The sequence below is a fragment of the Saccostrea cucullata genome, unplaced genomic scaffold (assembly GCF_032062105.1).
Source record: "Saccostrea cucullata isolate Sc308-1 unplaced genomic scaffold, CSIRO_AGI_Scuc_v1 ctg2979, whole genome shotgun sequence".
Taxonomy (NCBI): Eukaryota; Metazoa; Mollusca; class Bivalvia; order Ostreida; family Ostreidae; genus Saccostrea; species Saccostrea cuccullata.
Window position 1 is genome coordinate 112,809 of NW_026931030.1, and position 14,692 is coordinate 127,500.

The following is a 14,692-nucleotide window of genomic DNA, read 5'->3' on the forward strand; positions in this document are numbered from 1 at the left end:
AATCAAATTTTTACAAATTTTGCAGGTTGATGAACAATATACAAGAGTCCATAACGTCAACAAGTACATTGAGAGCCAGAGATATTGCATCTCGTTATGAATTGGTGCACAGGGAGAATATAGATCTTCGGATTTTAGGACGCTTGATCAAAAAACTATTCCCTGCATCAAAAGTCAGTTATCCATTAAATAAGACTACCAAAACACAAGAAACTGCATATTCCAATATTTCATTCAAAGCAGCAACAGTTACAAAAACCTTCTCACTGGAAAATATTGCTCAATTCCTGCCAAAGTCATGCTTTATTTCATCTCACCTGAGTGATGGTGTAACTATTGGAGTTCCAACATCATATGTCTCAAATGGAAATGTGATTATAAAGAAAATAAGCATCCGAGATTCCACATGGAGACTTGCAATACGAGGAAAAGATGTTAAGCTAGATACATTAAAAATCAGCAATCATTTTGAATGTACAGAGAATTGTCTAGCACATGTATTAGATACTGTTGAAAGAATTCAAATGTGTATTGGCATTCCTATTTCTGATCTTACTCACCTCAGTTGTGATATTAACAAAAATTCATTTCTGAAGGAATGCATCTCAGAATCAGGAGATGAAAATTCATCCCAGATGGTTGTGCGCTATGAACATTGCGACCAAATTCTTGGATGGGGATCCACTGGAAGTTCTTGCAGGACATGTCAGAAAAAAATAAGGAGAAATACAATAATTGAAGATATAATAGACGAAGAAAAATCCATAATTTTACAAGATGAAGATCAGAAAGACATGTCTGTAATTCTAGAGAAAATCTTTCCAGGTGCCTCCTCTGAAATGAAAATCCTCTTGGAAAGCCAAAGAAAGGCTCTCAACTGCAAAAACAGGAAAGGTATTAAGTGGGACGGACATATCTTGAGTTTATGTTTAACATTGTGGGTTAGAAGTCCTAAGAATTATGAGGAAATAAGGGACAGCAACATTCTCATCCTGCCATCTGGACGTCAGCTGCGAAAATACAAGAATAGGGTGCCCCAAGAGCCTGGTATAACTGATGGAGTTATGCATTGGATGTATGCTGCAGCAAAAGAAAGCAGGCTTTGAGGAACATGGTTATGCGGGAGGATTAGTTCATGATGAAGCCAAGATTCAGGAAGGAGTTGCATTGGACATGAAGGGTGGTTATCCCAAACTCATCGGTTGGATGGACACTGGAGAAGAGAACAGACATGCTCAAATTCTAAAGGACAAGGAAGTGAAGACCACATTAGCCTCCCATGTTCTTCAAGTAGTCTTTGTGGGGTATACTGGTTTTCGTTTCCCAGTGTGTCATCTTCCTACTTCTGGTGTAAAAGCATCAGAACTACATACCATTTTGTGGTCAGTAGTTAAGAAATTGTATGATTGGGGATTTCAGGTTGACTTCATCATGCAGGACGGTGGTGAAGAGAATCGACAATTTATAAAATCAAATTGTGATGAGGATCCAATGAACAAATGTTACTTAAGCAAAAACATTGTTGACCCCACCAAAGTTGTTGCACATGTACAAGATTATTCTCACAATATGAAAAAATTAAGAAATAACATTTTAACCAGTGGACATAACAAGAACTTTCACAAGAGACTTTTAAAGAAAAATGACTTTTTTATCATTTGGGATCATTGGAAATGTGCTGTGCTGTGGGACAGAGATGTAAATACTAGACCCATATGTCACAAAATCACCAATGAACACCTTAATCCTAACAGCTCTGAGAAAATGAGAAATCATTTAGCAGAAGACATGTTAAACGAGGATTTCCTATACCTAATGGAAGCATATCAGGCAAGCTTGAGTGATGGTGAATATCTCAATTCCTCCATACAGATGCTAAAACAAACAAGCAAAATTATTTCTGTGTTTCGGGATAATCGACCTCTTACCTCTATGGAAGATCCTCGGTTAGACATTTTGAAATCAGTGTTCAGCTGGTTTCAGGAATGGAAATCAAAAGTTGGACAACTTAAAAATGGTGGAATTCAGACATCTAGGACACTTATATCTCAGAAATGTTTAGAAGACATTGAAAGCATGTTACTAACCTTTAAAGAAATCTGCAGAATTCATCTCCATCAATTTCCTGAAGGCTACATTGTCCCATCCAGAATCAATTCTGACATCGTTGAAAATATCTTCTGCCAACAACGTGGTTTGTACAATGGTAGCTCTACAAACCCTACATACAGTACTTACTGTTCTACTGTCAACTCTATTATTCTCGGTCAGTCATTAAAATCAAGAGGTCGAAAATCCAATACTGGACTTGCTGCCGCATCCCCATTCACTATGTGTACCAAGGACACACTGAGTTGTTCCTCATCTAAGATTTTACAAACCATGCGGTAAAATGCTGGAAACTTGATTGTGAAAATAAAAATAAATTAATTCAAACATTTATTCATTGAGAGTTCTGAAATTAAATTATATATATATATTTTCATGAATCTGTTTCACATTTTGCATGACACCGTTTTCATTTTGGATCTGCACTAGGCAGATACATGGAAGCTGAATGGAGACAATAGAACCCCCCACCCCCACCCCCCCACCCCCGGTCAGACATTTAAGTATGTTTCTAATAACTAATTCAGAAATGTAAACAATGAACACATGCTATATGTAACAATGCTCATGCAGAAACAAAGCAAAGAACAGATCTGTACATCAGTAGTTTATCCTACCAATTACATGTGTTGATCATGTTTACCTTTTGCCCCATTAAAAATTGTTCAAATGACAGATATGCTCTTTTTTAATATGGATCGGTAAAACAAGGAACATGTATATGAAAGCACACTGTAAATTGTATATACCTGTTAGTTCAAGAAGGTTATCAGAATTGCATATGTCCACATCATAGTTCTGTGAAAATAGTCTCACTGGAACACCAGTTACAAGAGGTCTTTCTAAAGTCTTCAGAAACTCGATGGTGGACTCTGAAGCCAATCCACGACTTAGCTCATGAATAGCAGTAATTAATTTTTCTGAAATAAGTTACAAGTCAGTTACATTTAAAGTTTTTATATGTGGTTTAAAAATTCAAACAATTTAGAGGTAGACTGGTATGATGATCTTGTTAAAAAAAAAGAAACCTTTTATAACTGTATATATTGACAAAAATGTGTTACATGCATTTAAACAATTTGTGCTTTAAGGAAGCTTTCAACACTGCACACTAAAGAGTTATACTTGGTTTTATGCAGTTAGCCTGATCTGTCCTTAGAAACAAGTAACAGCTTTTTAGAAAGCTTGCCTGACTAAATCAATCAATATCTGCATGAAGAATGATAAACCTTTTGTGCAATACTTAAACTTACTTTTGTTTTTGAGCACCTTGTGTAAATGAAATCTTCATTTTGTTTAACTTTTATAAGAATCATCTATACATTGCATACTGAAGAGTTGGTATTCTCATAGTATTCTGTGGGGGTTTTCTGCAAGTGGAGTGATCTGCCCTTGGATCTAAATTGATTTCGAACTTATTATAAAATCTGTCACCAATTATCGTCAACATTCTAAAAGATGGATATAATTCAATAGTACACATTTTGCTGGAGTGTATTTTCCCCAACAGGCTCGTAGCATCGTTTTTGAAAGTGGGGGGGGGGGGCAACCTAAAAAAAAAATTTTTTTTACTTACCTAAAAAAAGTTGACAAGCAAGAAAAAAACAAAAACGAAAATTACCTAAAGTCGAAAATCCTATTTTGTGTGTGTGGTGGTGGTGGGGTGGGGTGGGGGGGTGGGGGGTGGGGGGTAGTGGCCAACTTTTTTCAATGCCAACTTCCTTTCACTTCCATTTTTTTCCCCTATATTTCCTTACTATGTATATACTGTTGTAAAAAGTGGGTGGGCCAAGCATCTTTTCAATGGACATTTTCTATAGTAAAGGTAATGTTGGGGAAAAAAGTGGGGGGGGGGGGGGGGGGGCCCCCCCGGTTGCTACGTGCCTGCCCACTGAAGTAAACAGTAGTAATGTGTTTATCATTTTTTTTCTTAAAAGAAGGGGGGGTAGTCCTACTATCATATATTGAGAATGAAATCAAATGGGGCAGCCCCCCCCCCCGTTGCTACGTGCCTGCCCACTGAAGTAAACAGTAGTAATGTGTTTATTATATTTTTTTTTCTTAAAAGAAGGGGGGGGTAGTCCTACTATCATATATTGAGAACGAAATAACTTAAAAGTAAATTCACTACTTAGACCTGTGTGGAAAGAAAAATCCAAGATTTTGCACTTCTTTTTTATTTATTGTGCGCATCTGAACAGAGAGATATATTATAGATCATGCATCTGGAGACCATGACTTTGTTGAAATGCGTTGTTTATCATTATTGGACTAATCCATTTATGGAATAAACCAACCGCGGGATCGAGAAACAAATTAGAAAACTCATTTCTTTAGTGTTGCATGTTCGTATACTGATATTTTATACGATATGTTGTTTAAAAGAAAGAGATAAAACATTTATTTGTAGATAGAATTTCTGAAGCATTAGGACATCCTTTAATTCCATAAAAGTTAGAACACCCATTCATACAATAGAACAATTCAAGTAAAAGGCGCGAAGATAACTTACTAGTGACATTTAAATTGGCTCGAAAAGAGCGATTCACCCCTTCTGTAGAATATAAATGGACTGATCCGGTAGTATAGAAATGCAGAAAAAATGATACACGGACATGTTGAAACGGTGAATCACATGGAAAAATTTGTTCATTGCAAAAGAGTAAAGGAAGTAAACAATGCAGTATTTTGAATCAGTAATATTATTTTTTCTGAAAACTGTTTGTTTTAAAATGCAGCTAAAGAATTCCAATAAAAATCAGCTTGCATAAAATTTAGGTCTCAAAGTATGATCTATTAGTTTCGGATTATGAAAATATCAATCCTTATACAGCCTGACGCCGTGACGACAGGCAATAAGATGGAGAAATGGTTATTTACACTTAATTACACTATTTGTAATAACTTAAATTATTCTTAAGATTATATTAAACCAAAAATAATTGTATTATTCCCATTATTTAATCTGTGAACATGAGTTAGTTTATTATCTTTAAACATTTTTCCTGCCAATATAAGACAAGTATCTGATATTGAAAATGAATTTAGTCTCGGTATGAACATCTTTATATGATATATCTCTCTACAAGTTTAAATGACACTTTTTATTCGTGTTTAGAGCTTCCTTAAGGCCACGCAAAGTTAATTACTTGGTTTTCAGGCCTTTTTTCAAGAAATATGATGAGGGAGGAAGGCATTCTTTTCCTTTTTTATTGCCCCCAAAACATGATGAGACAGCTTTTTACATTGTACAAAACCTCAAAAAATGATGAGGGGGGTGATTTGGTGTTTATATTTTATTGATTTAGCAATAAAAAGGGTCATGAGGCACCCTTGGAAGAGATGAGGGAGGGCCTGAGAACCAAGAAATTATTTTGCCTAAAACTGTTGTATGTACCTTCTGATTGCCGATACACCTTTTTCAAGACTATGTGATGAGGAATAAGATCTCTGAATTTTCTATTTGATATAACCAAATCACCCGGGTCTCCATATCTTTGGTTAGCGACTGGCTTCAGCTGAAAAAAATCTCCAGCCAAAACCATCTGAATGCCTCCAAAAGGCTTGTTCACCCCTCGTACATTTCTGCAAACATACTCTATTTGCTCTAACAACTTCCACGATAGCATGGAAATTTCGTCTATAATCACACAATCTATAGACAGAATTCGTGTTTTCACATCATGATAGTTTACATCTGTCATTATTTTAATGGTCAATTCCTCATTGGAATATCGACCATCCCTTAGGGCAAAAAATTTGTGCACTGTCACGCCCTGTATCAGGGATGCTGCCATCCCTGTCGTTCCAGTTATACCAACTCTTTTTCCACTACTTTTCATTGTTTGGGCTATTTTTTTCACTACATAACTTTTGCCAGTGCCCGCTGGCCCAAGAATTAGAACGTTGTGGCCTTCTGTTGCTATCTCCATTTTCCCGTACTTTTTTATTCGAGAGTTACTTTGAGTACGAGTTATCTACAGAAAGCGACCAATCAGAGCGCAGCTTTTAAATTACTCCGGAAGAACATATGGAAAGAACTGTCGCCAGATCCAAATGTCGAAAAAAGAGGTTAGTTATATGACTAACGGTGTGCGTTGATTAGAATTTGACTGAAGAATATCAAAATTGAATCTATATTCCACTCACTCCTACTTGGTTGGCAGGGCAAGTTGCCCAGAAACTAGATAACAAGTCCGATAAAAATTTGTGGTAGCGAATTTCCTATTTTTAGATTCCTCCCTTGTGTATTTTTATAGTAGGGGTAACTTTATTAAAAGAAGATAAATATTTCGTGACAAGCCCCTGTGCCCAGACATCATAACATTAAATATGTTTATATACATAAATATTACCAAATATACAAAAAATACGTACCATGAAACCACAGCTGTATTCTTCATGTTCATGTCCATTGCGAATTTGATTTTACCTCCGTTTCAGTGCACTAATTCGAGAGTTACTTTGAGTACGAGTTATCTACAGAAAGCGACCAATCAGAGCGCAGCTTTTAAATTACTCCGGAAGAACATATGGAAAGAACTGTCGCCAGATCCAAATGTCGAAAAAAGAGGTTAGTTATATGACTAACGGTGTGCGTTGATTAGAATTTGACTGAAGAATATCAAAATTGAATCTATATTCCACTCACTCCTACTTGGTTGGCAGGGCAAGTTGCCCAGAAACTAGATAACAAGTCCGATAAAAATTTGTGGTAGCGAATTTCCTATTTTTAGATTCCTCCCTTGTGTATTTTTATAGTAGGGGTAACTTTATTAAAAGAAGATAAATATTTCGTGACAAGCCCCTGTGCTTAGTGTAGTCAATTAACTTGTGTGACAAGTTATATTGAAATCAGACCAAAACTGTAGAATGCTACCCCAAATACAGTTAGGCCATAGCTGTCACGAGATCTATTATCTTATCCGTCTTAAAATATGGCATTTCCCCTGGCGACTACACTTTTCAATTAAGCACAAACCAGTTCGTTGGGATTCAGCTCACGGTGATAAATAGGTAGACACAAAACTGTGTTACGAAGCAACATCGTCAATCTCATTCTTTGCACGAGGCGCCACGCTGCTTCATCAATGTGAGTAATTCGGCCTTTATCATTTCCGGAGTGTAATGGATACCCTTTCAATCAAGCAATATGACTGGATATCGACCTTTCACGCCAACAATGTAGAACACTAGATTCGGGATCAGGATGATTGGGATAGGAAACTTTATCCATCTCGATGACCGAAGGACCCATTTTATCAGGAAGCAACTGTTTATTGAACCACCTCGTGAAGTTTCCTGAGTTCATCTCAAAATGACAATTTTGAGTACAAGATTTCAACTCGAAAACTAGGCTCGATTCTTGCCTATAGTCGAAGAACCAGCAACCAGGATTATCAGACGAGTCTTCCTAGGTTGAACATCGAGCCTATGGCCTCCATCATGTGACTCAAAGGAAGAGGTAGATGTCCATGGCAGGTCATTTAATTTCCTCTTGCTACATGATTGGTGTTCAATCAACCTCGTCCAACTATACAATAGGACGACCTGCACCCTTAAAGCTGAACACGACTCGTAAATAGGCATACGCCATTTTCACCGTATACAACGGGTAACGCGGGGGAGTCGTTTTCAACGTCTGGGGGAGTCGATTTTCACCGCTTAGGAGTTAGAAGAGATGTGGGTCATGTCATTTTTCGGTATATGTAAGATATATTTTGCAAAAAACAACTAGCCCACGGAAGGTAGCAATAGTTAAGCTTTCTGTTGGTCACTTGTCCGGCTAGCATATATACGTCTAGTTTTCTCAAACACTTCGAAACTATTCGACAGATTTCATATTTACGTTGTGTTCGTGCTGGTTATCTTGCATTACCTTTGTTAATATTTTATTGTAGTTACGTTTATCTGTGTTGTTTGTATACTGTTCTGACTCATACAACTATAATTGTAAATTTATTTGGTATCTTACTTTCCTGCAGTAGACGAAGTATTGCGTTATTATTCTCGCTAACGAGTCCTGTGTAGCATACGTCCGTCTACACCGGTGTCAACCGATTACACTGAATAGTGACGAAGTCTTGCCCTATTTATAGGGGTCTGCAGAGTATCGAGACTCGGGAACAAAAATGGCGGACATATTCCTTTTTTACGAATCGTGTTCAGCTTTATCTGAACTAGTTTTAATTACTTTATCATAATAGCCTATGTGGCAAAGAAATGCTGCGAGTGATATACATTATCTCAATTCATTTATTCTCTCAAAAAACCATATACATGGTACAAGAGGTACATATATACATATTTACAATAAATATGGACGAGAAGAAATTACAGGAGGACAGACAGAGTCAAAAATTTTTGTAATAAATATACACAATTGTCGTAAAAATGATGGATCTGTACTTGTCATCAAAATACAAAATTTTACTTTATTTGGATGTACATAGTATTTCTGAAACAAAAAATCTTTCGGGTATTCTTTAATGCATTACATTCCAGTAAATAATGGAATACATCTCCTAACTGATTATTATTACATAAATTGCACACTCTTTCATTTCTTTCAACATTATTCCATCTACCCAAGACGATGGTTACTTGTTCTGAATTTTGAAAAGATACTTCTAAATTTTCTTGGTAAAATAGTTCAATATTTTTCACATTCAAACTTTGTTTTAAAAATTCTATATGTAATACCTTTACTAGAATTATTCATATCACTATACCATTTTTGTAAAAACTGGTCTTTGAGCTTTTGGTTTATTGCGGTTGCAATCCATTTAACACTATGAAAATTTTGATTAGTCCAAATATTACAGAGCCCCGTTGTATTAAGAATATTCTGTTTGAAAGATATCCATGGATTACTAATCCCATTTTTAGTGTATTTATTATAAAGATGTAAATAAATAATTCTACAGATCTTATTCTCATTTCCATGTATCATTTTTCCCCAGTAAGATATCATTCTTGTATAAATGCGCACATGCATCGGGTAACGCCCAGTTTCCCCGTATACCATAAAACTCGGTGTACTAGATTTTAAGTTTAAAATATATTTCAAAAATCTTAAATGTAGACGTTCGATAATATCAATATTTTCAAATCCCCATATTTCACATCCATATAACAAAACAGGAACAACAACTTTATCAAAAAGATCTAGCTGACAGTTCAGAGATAGATTACATAAACGAATTTTTCTTATAATGCCGTACATTGCCTTTTGTGCTTGGTTACATAAGTGTTTCTTGGCCTTTGAAAATGACCCTGATCTTGAGAATAAAATACCTAGGTAATTGATATCTCTAACAGTTTCTAAAACATCGTCATTGTATTTGAATGTATTTTTGGGGGGTCGTCCTTTTGAAAAAATGACAATTTTTGTTTTTTTAACATTAACATGGAGTTTCCACTTTTTGCAATATACAGAAAATTCATTTAATGCATGTTGTAAATCATTTGCGGTTTCAGCTAAAATAACCGTATCATCAGCATAAAATAAAATAAACAGCTTGATAAAAATGTTAAGATCATCCTCAATCTCTTTTGAAAAATTCTCTAAACCGTTAACATTTCTTTCTGTAAGATAATTGTCTAAGTCATTGATATACAATGAAAATAAAAAAGGTGAATGATTTTCACCTTGTCTAACCCGACATTGCAGTTGAAAAATTCAGAAGACACACCATTCACATTAATTCTTGATTTTATGCCTGCATACATATTTCTAATGTAGTTGAAACACCGTTTGAAAATAATTTGTACCAAAGACCGCCTCTCCATACAGTATCAAAAGCCTGTTTAAAATCGATGAACGCACAGTATAACCTTTTTTTGCTATTTACAGACCTGCCTACCCTTTTAATTTCAAGGGTGTAATTTCAGTAATTTTTTGGTGGAATTTCGTAGGTTAAAGCGTAATCAATCATGTTTTCCTATTTTGTTGTTAACGGGTTTTCTTGGCGGATGTAAAATTTGCCGTTTCGCCTGCTCCAAAGTATGCCAATAGATTTGGCGAAAAGCGGACACAGTAATTCAGCTCCCTGCAGATGAACACTAAGAAGAGTACTGACTATTTTAGCGATTGAAATTTTAGCGACCCGCGAAAATAATTCGCTATATAATACTTTATTTTCTTTCAAAACAACCGAAATTGTACATTTCCAAAGAAAGTAGGCTTAAACTTTTTTTTCCGAATCATTTATTGGCAAAAAAGTGTTCTAAAATACCAGTATCCTATTTTTAACTTAAATCAACCGTGCACCCTTAATGAAGCATTTGGTCAATTTGTATCAAATCACTTGATTGAAGGCTTGCGTTTGCATCATGACACAAATCTTACATAATTACAGTGTATATCTTTTTTAAAACTCATATTTCAGTATCTTGTTCTAAGCAATGTTAAAATAAACTAAACTGATCGTAGAAATGGCTGTACTTATTTCAATATCATATAATAGTTAACTAATTATAGTGCATTCTTGTGTTCTTCCGAATCTTCGCCATACCAGTTTACATATAACTACTAGGTATATTACGTACGTTTTCGACTGGTCTTCTATTAATTACTTTCATTCATTTCAGCAGGTCGTACTTTGACTAAATTTAGACGTTCTTAATGGGTTTTAATCCAAAATATCAAAAGCTTAAAATTAATATAAGTGGCGTAATAGCGTAATTCTGTGGTAAAAAGCGGAAGAATTACGCCAAAAGCGGAAGGGTAAGCAGGTCTGAATTATTTATAAGGGCTTGTGACAGAAAATGCAAAATCAATACATATATTGTCTAAAGTAGAATATCCCTTTCTGAAACCTGTTTGACTCTCATTTATCAGAATGATATTTTCTGCATAGATTTCTAATCGTTTTTTTCAAAATACTCGTAAAGAGTTTCCCTAGGCAGCTCAATAATGTGATTGGGCGATAGTTCTAAGGTTGTGTTGGATCTCCTTTATGTTTATAAATAGGTTTTACAATGCCTATTAGCCATTCTTCCGGTACTATCCCAGAGTCAAAGATAAGATTAAATAATTTCTCGTATATAGACAGGAACAAAGAAATTGTGGTACTAATATGTTCGTTAAGAATACGATCGCTTCCGGGAGATTTGTTGTTTTTTAGGTCTTTTACTGCCGACACAATTTCATCTTGCGTAATTGGACAATCAAGTGTTTCATTATATCTACTTTGTTCATTGATATTTATCGAATCTGTTTCCTCTAAATCGGCTTCATTGATATTTTTGAAGAAGTTATACAAATTGTTTAAATCAGCTGTACATGTGTCATTTTTATTTTGGCTATTTAATATTTTCCAGTATTCCTTCGTGTTATTTGTTCGCGGTTTTTTAATTTTCTGAGATAGATCTTGTCTGTACTCATTTATTGATGAATCCATTACTTTTTTATACTCTTTGCTAGCTAGTTTTAGATTCTCTTTAGATTCTTGGGTTTTAATTCTATTATGCATTCGTTTAGCTAAATGGAATTTTTTTCTCGCTGTTCTACAATAACGATTGAACCAAGGTTTATCGGGTTTTTTCTTTGCATTTTGAATTTTATGTTTAACCCCAAAGGATTCTTTGGCTGCGCTTAAAAACACACTGCAGATTTTTGACATTACATTTTTCCAGCCCATTTTCCAAATTCATTAGATCCCCAATTTCTTCTTCAATTTTCTCAGTTGTAGATTTATAGCGATCTATACTAGCACGAAAATCGTCTACTTTGTTTGCGCACCTAATTTCACACTTGGTTGATCTTGAGTTTCTAACTCTGTATGTTTACTACTTTGAACACATTGAGATACCGTTACACTGAATGACAGGGGGTTGTGTGCGTCAGAATATAAATTACAAAAATCTACAACATTAAATTTGCTTAAAAAATTAAATAAGTGTACACTACATATCACATAATCAACAGTACTTTTGTTCTTGCATGTAAGAGCACCTGTAGATTTGTCACTTCCATATCGACCGTTAAGAATAAAAAGATTGTTATTGACACAAAAATCTACTAATTTGTAACCAAAATTATTGACTGTTACAAGTTTCTAATAAATTAACATCTGTATTTACACTTTGAGTAACATTATTACAGTTTTGTACATTTGCTAAAAAATCGTCAGTTACAACGTAGTCCTGTAGTTTTCCAACCCTGGCATTAAAATCTCCTAATAAACAAACATAATTACTGTTTTTTGTTATTTCATGCATCTCTTGTTCAACTTCCAAAAAACAATCAGGAGACGAATATTTGCTGTTTCCGGGAGGTATATACATGTAGTGGTTTAGATTTTTATTTCATAGCCATCGTTTCGTAATTCATTATTTACAAGTATTTGCTGGTATTTCAATCTGATAATTCTATTTACCATTTGTTTTCAGTTGTTACTTACATAAAAGCCCTTTATTATTTGTCTTTTATAAGTGAGGACATGAGTTGACATTCCACATGTTTTGCTTTTTAAACAGGAAATGTCATCCATGTTGGCAGTCTTTCCGTAGTACTTTTGATACCTGCGTTCTGATTGGTTAATTTAGCTATAGGATCTTTGATAGTCATTGGTTTTTATTTTGGGCCTTGCCAGGGTATTTAAACCCGTGTTCGAGCAGTTTTCTTCACTTGGGTTGGGGAACACAACCTCATGGTTAGTTCCTCTTTTCTGTGCTAAGAAAACCTCATGGTTTATGAGCACTATTTGATTAGATACTTAGCGGGCTAAGAAAACCTCATGGTTTAACAGTTCTCTAGGTTTTAGCTTAGATTTAGTTTCACGTTTTTCACATGTTAGGAAACAGTTAGGATGTAGGGTATTTAAAGTAAATTTAGTTTCCCCTTTCCAAGTCCAGCCTGGTCTAGGGATATGTAGATAACAGGTTTATTTTCTAGAACCACTATTTATTATTTATTTTTGGGTGTTGTTTATTTTCTGGGTCAGTTATTTTTAGAGCCTATAAGAATTAGTATTGATATTTCCAGATTAACTCTAGAGTGTTGATAGTGTCATATTGGGTGATGTAGCTCATTCCTTTTACATTTTTTTTCATCTCTTTAGGATTTTTGACTATTTTCATAAGTATGGAGGCCCAGTAGGGACATAGATTATTTTTCATAAGTTTGCCACATTCCTCCCATTTTTCATTACATTTTTCAATTATTTATTTATTGAGGTTATTCATTGAGATTATTGAGATTCATTTTTTCAGATTAAATTACATTTTATTTTTGATAAAGCTTTATTTATCCTGTGCCATTTTCAAAGACTTTTCTGTTTGTTAAATTTTGATCATTATTTATTATTTGTTATCATTTACAACGGTTAATTCTCACTTTATTAAATCTATAAAACTTACAACTGTGTTTTCATTTAGCGTTGACCATAGTTCAGAAATCCCCTTACCTGGGTTGATCATTGATAACTGGAGATAGTTTACTCCTTTAAGCCGAGTTGGCTAGTAACTTTGGTAATTTATACACTGAAGAGTTCTACTTCCGGTTACATAATTTTTGGTGCCGTGACCAGGATTTCTGAATAGAAACCATGGCTTCGTTAGATTCAGATTCTGATAGAGTAGAAAGAGCTACATCAACCCCTAGAGTTGATAGGTTAAGTTCAAGTCAAGGTGCTAGACCTAAGCTTATGTCAAGAGTCAAACAGCCCTCTTTGCCCTCTCCTGTGAGTGAGATTGAGATGCATGAGAGTAAGCTAGATACTAGCATGAGTGTACAGGTTTCAGATTTAGAACAACTGTTGCAGGACCTCACTACAGACTATGAGAAATGTAAGCATGAGATTGAGGAAACTCTTCGACGCAAACGTCGTGTGTCATTTGCTGAAGGTAATGATAGGGGCAGGCAAGCAAGTCAGAATGAAGTTGTAAGAGAGACAGTGACACCCTTAGCTAGAGTGAGAGAAACAGAGAGTTTGAGTACCTCACCTGCACAAATAAACTTTGCACAGAGAGACAGAAGTGAGAATCTCAGTAGGTCACAGACAAATATGTCTACACTGCCCAGTACCCCTGTAAATCTTGGTAGACCTAAACGTAGAGAAAAAGAACCAGACAAGTTTGATGGTAGAAATGTAGCATGGCAGGATTACTTAGTTCATTTTGAGCAAGTGTCTAATTGGAACAATTGGTCTCATGAAGAAAAGTCCCAGCAGCTAGTTATGTCATTAAGGGGGGAGGCACAGAAAATTCTAGGTGACCTTTCTCAAGAACAGAGAAAAGATTATGACAACTTAACATCTATCTTATCTAGTAGGTTTTGTCCGAAAGAACTTGTAGTTGCACATAGGGTAGACTTTAGGTCACGTCTTAGAAAACAGAATGAAAGCCCTTCAGATTATGGTTTTGCGCTTAGGAGGTTAGGAAACTTAGCTTTTCCAGATATGGCTTATTCTGATAGGGAGATAGTTGTTTTAGAGCAGTTTATGAGTGGAATTGGGAATTCAGAAATTAGATCTCATGTCATTTTACATCATCCTAAGACTTTAGAGAGTGCCATTTCATTAGTAACAGAATTTGAGGCAGTTAAGGGGCCACAACTCTCCATCACTAAGCCAAGTGT

General features: G+C 35.1%; 1 protein-coding gene and 1 pseudogene across 1 annotated transcript; one reads left to right on the forward strand and one right to left on the reverse strand.

The window, feature by feature from the left end:
- LOC134231116 (uncharacterized) lies at positions 1 to 2,565 on the forward strand (annotated as a pseudogene).
- A 43-nt stretch (positions 2,566 to 2,608) lies between these two features.
- LOC134231117 (uncharacterized) lies at positions 2,609 to 6,408 on the reverse strand. The gene is made up of 2 exons (XM_062713038.1): positions 5,507 to 6,408; positions 2,609 to 3,029 (listed from the first exon to the last, which is right to left on the reverse strand). The coding sequence occupies exons 1-2, from the start codon at positions 6,039 to 6,041 to the stop codon at positions 2,764 to 2,766; spliced, it is 801 nt and encodes a 266-aa protein (XP_062569022.1). The 5' UTR covers positions 6,042 to 6,408; the 3' UTR covers positions 2,609 to 2,763.
- Between the last annotated feature and the right edge of the window lie 8,284 nt (positions 6,409 to 14,692).